The 6,919-nt window shown below is 45.3% G+C and overlaps 1 protein-coding gene across 1 annotated transcript; it reads left to right on the forward strand.

Annotated features, from left to right (window-relative positions):
- The first annotated feature begins 89 nt into the window (after window positions 1–89).
- Window positions 90–5,176, forward strand: PolrMT (mitochondrial RNA polymerase). Its single transcript, XM_020954447.2, has 8 exons — window positions 90–580; window positions 654–797; window positions 860–1,250; window positions 1,317–1,475; window positions 1,534–2,284; window positions 2,339–3,481; window positions 3,548–4,770; window positions 4,832–5,176. The coding sequence occupies exons 1-8, from the start codon at window positions 400–402 to the stop codon at window positions 4,959–4,961; spliced, it is 4,122 nt and encodes a 1,373-aa protein (XP_020810106.2). The 5' UTR covers window positions 90–399; the 3' UTR covers window positions 4,962–5,176.
- The last annotated feature ends 1,743 nt before the right edge of the window (window positions 5,177–6,919 follow it).

The following is a 6,919-nucleotide window of genomic DNA, read 5'->3' on the forward strand; positions in this document are numbered from 1 at the left end:
TATTTGCTTCTCATAATTTAAACTGTATCAGTTTTTGTGAACTTCTGAATTCTTTTCCTTACGGTTTTTTTTTATGGCGGGATCTATAATTTTAAATATTTGAAGGAGCTGCCCGTTCTGAAAACACTAAAAGTTTCCGTCAGGAATCACCTAACGCCATCCAACTGTATAGTATTTTTAATTTCGTACCGTACTTTAGAGGGACCAGATTTGGCAGAGATGAAAATACTCAAATGTTTCGAGCTATGGCCACACTGTCATCCACACGTGAAGAATGAACAACAAATTGGACGAGGTCGTGTGTATTATGCAAGCAAAAGCTGTGTGAAACCTGCCGATAAACGACATAATCTGATGCAATTTGCGAGGACAGCGTGCCGCTAGCTGCAGTTTCCCGAAATGTATCGTCTGTTGAGTGCAAATCGAGCGGCGGCGGTGCAAAAGGCACTGCGAGTGCCTCCCACCGCCCACACAACAACAACAGTGTGCTGCGGATGCGGCGGTAACTCTGGATTTGCGCCTCCAAATTACGGTCACTATCAGCAGTATTATCAGATGTTATACCGCCAAATGCCGGCAGGTGAGAGTGATGACAAATAGCAGTTGCTAAAAAGTGTTTTCTGAACGAGACATGTGCTTCTTGCCCATTTTAGTGACACTTGCAGCGGCAACAGCAACATCGGCGACGGCGGCACGCACACAAACAACGATACCCACACAGACAGATGCAGTGGCCCAAACCAAAAAGAAGCGGTTGCGCAAGCCGCGCTATGCCAAATACGTAGAACTTCTGGAGGGTAGGTCCCATCTCAATCAGAAGGTTCATCTAAAATATATCATTCTGTGTTTCTTTTTCCAGTCACAGAGCAGGCCATCAGCGAGCGCAGGTCGCGGGTGAAGCGGCTCAAGTCCAAGAAGCTAGCCGACTTCATACAGAAAGCCCAGCTACAGATCCTGGAGAAGCGTGCGCGGGAGGACATGAAGGATAATAAGAAGAGCAGGACCGGCGCATTAGAGTTATCACAGCGGCAACCTGTAGAGTACCAAAAAATCGACATGGAGGCATTGGATGCCTCCCTTCTTGAGTCCGGCCTCTACGACGACCGGCCGATGCTATTCTTTGGTAAGGATGAGTACACCAAGCAGGTGATAGCTAATCCCGAGGAAGTGCAGAACATTCTTAAGAGTTTCAACAACTTTCGGGACATTATCGAGAGCATTGAGAACGAACGTCACGAAGCGGATTTTGGGTAAGATGATTATTAAATTATCCCTTGAAAGTCCTCTTTATATGTAAATCACTTTTAATCCTTCAGCCTAAGTTCCAAGGTGCCATCTGAAGATCCCGAGACCTCTGTCGATCCCTTTGAGGCCATGGAACCCTACATTAATCCTATGGAGAGAAGCAGTCCGTCCTCTGTAACGTCAGTGGTCATCCCAACAGCCAGTGCGGTTACGGCGAAGTCAAAAAAACGGTGAGCTTTAATTTTAACCAAAATTTATGCATCGATTATTCAATTATTATTTTTCCAGTTTTAAGTCAAAGATTCATGTAAACGAAGAGCAGGAGCGTATGGCCAAGCAGAGGGCGCTGCACTTGAACCTGAGCACATATCTGAGTGTTTGTGTGTCGGCCAATATGCTGAGTCGTGCCTTATCCACCATCATTGCGTATCGCGGAAGAGTGAGGAAGAGTTCGCTGCCCCATCTGTCCCCAGGCCTTATCACCGTCGATCTGTACAATATCTTGCTACATGGTTATGCGGCCAAGGGCTCATTTGAACGGTCGCAGGAGCTGTTTACCCTCATCGAAGAGGATGGTCTAGCGTTGAATGAACAAAGTTATGCCGCTATATTCGAGTGCCTGGGCCGCCTGGAGTCAGACGAAGAGAATCAACAAACTATAGCCAAATACATAGCACAAGCGGAGGAGGAAGGATTCACCCTGAACCAAATTATGGATCGTTCAAAGTTCGTATCGGATCAGCGAGATATAGCCCTGGACGCCATTCGGCGAATTCGTCCGGACTTCACGCCCGTCTATGTGCCACCCCAGCTGGGCTATGACAACGAGCTGCTGAATCATCTCAATGAGCACACTCTACCAGTTGGAGTATCAGCAGAAGCGGGGGACTCTGACTATGCGATAATGAACTCAAAGCTGGGCTACAGCAAAGCTCAATTGGAGCAGCTCGCCCGGGAACAGCTCAAGGTTGAACTGGACGGATGCATCACCATCAAGTCTATTGAGAAAACCAAAGAGTTTGCCAATGCCGAACGATGCGTAAGTTTGATTGTATTAAATGTGTTCCCTCACTGAAAACTAATTTTATTTTAGCGAGAGCGCCTGAAAGAGCTAGAGGAAACTTGGCGAAAGCAAATCTCCGCGGCAATTGTCCGGGATCTCAATACCATGCGGGCTCAGGTCCGCTTTAAACCGCATGGCTTCATGACCTACTATACATACCTGAAGACTCTGGACACCTCGCACTTTTCCGACATTCTTATCAAGGAGCTCTACAAGCTGGCCGAGGGCTCGGAGACATTTAGTCCGACGGTCGGACAGCTGTATAAGGAACTTGGCCAGAAGGTGCAACGACGCTTCCAAATTGAGCAAAAGAAGCACAACGGCACGCTAGAGAAGGTGGGAGAAATCTATAGCTCGTACTGTGATCTGTGGGATAGCGGCCGGACGCAGGACAACACGCGGCAGGCGTGGCAGCGCCTCGTGCACGAACAGCGCAATAGTGGTCCAAGCATGGACCTGCCAGAGGTGCCATGGCCTTCCAATGTCCTCACTGGCGTGGGACGCTTCCTGTACAATATATTGATGAGAGACATCAAGATCGATGCCCATGTGATGAGGAAGCAGAAGAGCAAGTCCAAGACGACTGGCCAGCCCCAGAATCTGTTACCCGCTTTCTATACTCTGTTCCGTAACCAGGGACGTTTGGTTAAGGAGGAGGTCAAGCCACATCCTGTTTTGGCGAGATTGCTCCGAGCTTCGCGCCAGCAGACGCTTACATTTGAATCGAATCTGGTGCCAATGCTGTGTCCCCCGCAACCCTGGAGTACTCCACACAACGGTGGTTACCTGCTGAACAAATCGGAGCTTATTCGTCTGCCCCACCAGGCCATCCAGCAGTGGGAGCGCATTGGAGCGTCTAATCCACAGCATCTGTATCCTGCCCTGGACTCCCTGAATCAGCTGGCCAGCGTTCCTTGGCGGGTAAACACTCAGCTTTTGGATGTGATTGTTGAGGTATTCCAGAATGGTGGCGACGCCAAACTGGATGTCCCCCAGCCACCCAGTTCTCTGCCTCAGCTGCCCACGCTGCCGGCCAAGGACGCCGACGGAAATGCTGCCTCCAATGCGGATCGTGCGAAACAGTTCCGAGATAAGATGGGTCACCGCAGGAAGCAAGCCGAGATGTACAGCTTGTGGTGCGATGCTCTCTATAGGCTGTCGCTGGCTCAGCACGTAAGTATTAATGTGAAACCCAAACGATATGCCTGTTTATTTTCCCGTTCATTCATGTTTTGTCAGTACCGCGACAAAGTCTTTTGGTTGCCTCACAACATGGACTTCCGCGGACGCGTCTATCCCGTGCCTCCGCATCTTAATCATCTTGGCTCGGACTTGGCCCGCTCTATGCTTATCTTTGATCAAGCCCAGCCCCTGGGAGTGGACGGTTTCAGCTGGCTGAAGCTGCACTGCATCAATTTAACTGGTCTAAAGAAAAGGGACTCAGTACGGGAGCGTCTTCTCTACGCGGAGGAGATCATGCCGGAGATATTGGACTCGGCAGACAATCCCCTCACCGGACGCCAATGGTGGGCCAAATCGGACGAGCCGTGGCAAACTCTGGCCTGCTGCATGGAAATCGCCAAGGTGCATCGTTGCCCGGATCCCGCCGCCTACCTCAGCCGCTTTCCCATCCACCAGGATGGTTCCTGTAACGGGTTGCAGCACTATGCGGCCTTGGGAAGGGATAAGGCGGGAGCTTGTAGTGTTAACCTGGCGCCGTCCGCTATCCCGCAGGATGTGTACAGTGCCGTGGCTACTCTAGTGGAGCGAAGCAGGAAAGCCGATGCTCAGAACGGCCTGCATGTGGCGGAAGCTCTAGCCGGATTTGTGCGGCGTAAAGTGATCAAGCAGACCGTGATGACGACGGTGTATGGTGTTACCCGCTATGGAGCAAGACTGCAGATCGCACGCCAGCTGAAGGACATTGACGACTTCCCCAAGGACTGGGTGTGGCCGGCCTCCACATACCTTACGACTAAAACTTTCGAGAGTCTACGAGAAATGTTTACGTCTACGAGAGAGATTCAAGATTGGTTTACGGAGTGCGCTCGCCTCATTGCTGGCGTTTGTAGCCAGAACGTGGAGTGGGTGACGCCCTTGGGCTTGCCGGTGGTGCAGCCGTACAATCGCCAGGAGGCAAAGCATACCGCTCGCACGGGTCTGAAGGTCACCGCAAACCTGCCCATGGATATGTTCGAGAGACCAAACATTCTTAAACAAAAGAACGCCTTTCCGCCCAACTTTATCCACTCGCTGGACTCCTCGCACATGATGCTCACCTCACTGCACTGTGAGCGGAAGGGCATAACCTTCGTCTCGGTGCACGACTGCTTCTGGACGCACGCGAACACGGTGCCGGAGCTGAATCGGATGTGCCGAGAGCAGTTTGTGGCCCTGCACTCGCAACCCATCCTGGAGCAGCTCTCGGAGTTCATGAAGCGCAACTACAGCTTCCACGACTCGTGAGTATTTAAACCCTTTCATTTGACAGTTATCAATCAATCAATCATTTTAATCCCCCAGCGACTTCACCAACGATGGCTCCGTGGAGGATCTGTCCAAGCGCCAGCTGAACCGTACTCTGAAGCAATTGCCTCAGAAAGGAGACTTCGACCTGCGCAACGTACTCGACTCTGTGTACTTTTTCAGTTAAGAATGCCGCCAGATACTATTGATTCAAATCGGACAGTGCCTAACTTAATCATAGTCATTAGATTAATTTAATATAGACCCACCTGTTGAGTTTTTGTTTTAACAATTCGGCTCTTATTACAAAAAAAAAGGAAAATGAATACAAAAACTATAAAAGCGGATTGATTGGCGGCGAATGATTACACGAACTTGATTATTAAAAAACTTTCGAAAATATGCCTCTTGATATTCACTGTGGGAAGGGTTCTTCTTTTACATTTGAATTCTAATTAGGGAGTGAACATAATAAAACCGGAAAAGGTTTGTTTGCTTTCAAGCCCTTTGATCGATATTGTATTAAATCTTATTTCAATGGCATTTCATTTTTATCTGATTGTTGGTTGGAAGCAAGCTTTTCGTGGCTTTTTACGTCAGACAGAGACACTTCAGCGCGTGTGGCTGTGCGTATTCGTGCATTAAAACGATTGTTTAATTAAAATTAGATTCTACATTGTGGGTTTTAGCTACCAAGTCCATACATCTGTGCAAGCGGTGCCAACAGCTAATTACGTTTGTATTTATTTTGAGCACACATTTCTATTTAAAATCTTACAATCTATAAATAACTTTAATTCGTACGTTTAATTTTACTTAATTAAATATTTATTGTGAATCATTTTGTGGCGATTAGTGTGCGCAACGAGACTTCTAATACATTCACGCAGAATTGAATTGAAAATCAGCTTTCTATTGCCCGATCGTAAATAGGTATTTTATTGTTTTAGGAAAATATTGAGTATACTTGGGGTCTTTTGAAAATGCAAGAAACAGGGGTTAAAGAAGTAAACTTGTAAAGGTACCGGCGTATTTAAATATGAAATTTGTAGATTGTTATAACAGCTCAAAAAACTAGTCTAAAGTCATCATCCTTCAGTCTGTTCAAAATATTTTCAATAAAGCAGAAGGTAATGTTTTACCTCATGTTTCTAAATTAGACTCAACATTTTTTTATTTATCTGTTAATGTAAGTTTGAGTTGACACCAAATGTAATAACATATATTTTTGGAGTTTATGGTGTCATTATAATAATATCTCACTGGCTTTTAAGGGCCTTATCGGATCTTTTCAAATCATTAAATATTTATTGATTGCAAATATTTAAATTTGATTGTTTTGTTAGTTTATTGCGTTACTTCATTCGGCAATCTATTTTTTTGAAGTTACATATTATAATTTCGTTTGAGTCAGTTAGGTAGTTCCTTTCGGTGTATTTATGTATATCACGTATTTCCTAAGCTTTTACTAAGATATAAAAGAAAAAAAGGAAGTAAAAAAAATGCATTTATTTTATTTTGATGTGTTTCATGAATGTTGGTGCTAACAAAATTCCCAAAAAGTCTCAATATATTTTTTTATATTTTTGACATGACAATAATGATACTTATTATTTAAATTCTATCATTAAAAATTGTAATGAAAAATACATTTTTTATAGGTATGTCTAGCAAATTATTATTATTGTATGTTGAGGGATTTAAAATTTCATTTTCTTCTGCAGCTTTGAAAATAAATTAGGAGTATGTTTGAAAATAGTGAATGCTTAATTGTTTGAAATAAATATTTAAAAAATATTTAAAATCTTTCATTAAATTCTTTTGATGTTTTTTAGACATTTAAGAACATGTTTTTGACATTATTAAATTTTTAAATTATTAAACAAATATTAAATTTGCTTAAAATTTATCGGAATAGAATTCAATGATTTGCAACCGATTCCCTGCATCGCTTTCGTTTTCACTCATTTGCTTTGAGTGGCCTTCGCTGCCGCTGCTCTGCTCGGCGGCTGAGTACGCTCACTCTTCCTATTTTACATGCGCCCACCACCCCCATTCGGTCGCTCTGCCTCGGTCGGATTCAAAGCTTCTGCTACCGGCGACCGGCAGCGACGAAGTCAACGTCGGCGTCGGCTTTCTTTGGCT

This window comes from Drosophila serrata, unplaced genomic scaffold, assembly GCF_035046125.1.
Source record: "Drosophila serrata isolate PLE 108 unplaced genomic scaffold, ASM3504612v1 contig_245, whole genome shotgun sequence".
Lineage (NCBI taxonomy): Eukaryota > Metazoa > Arthropoda > Insecta > Diptera > Drosophilidae > Drosophila > Drosophila serrata.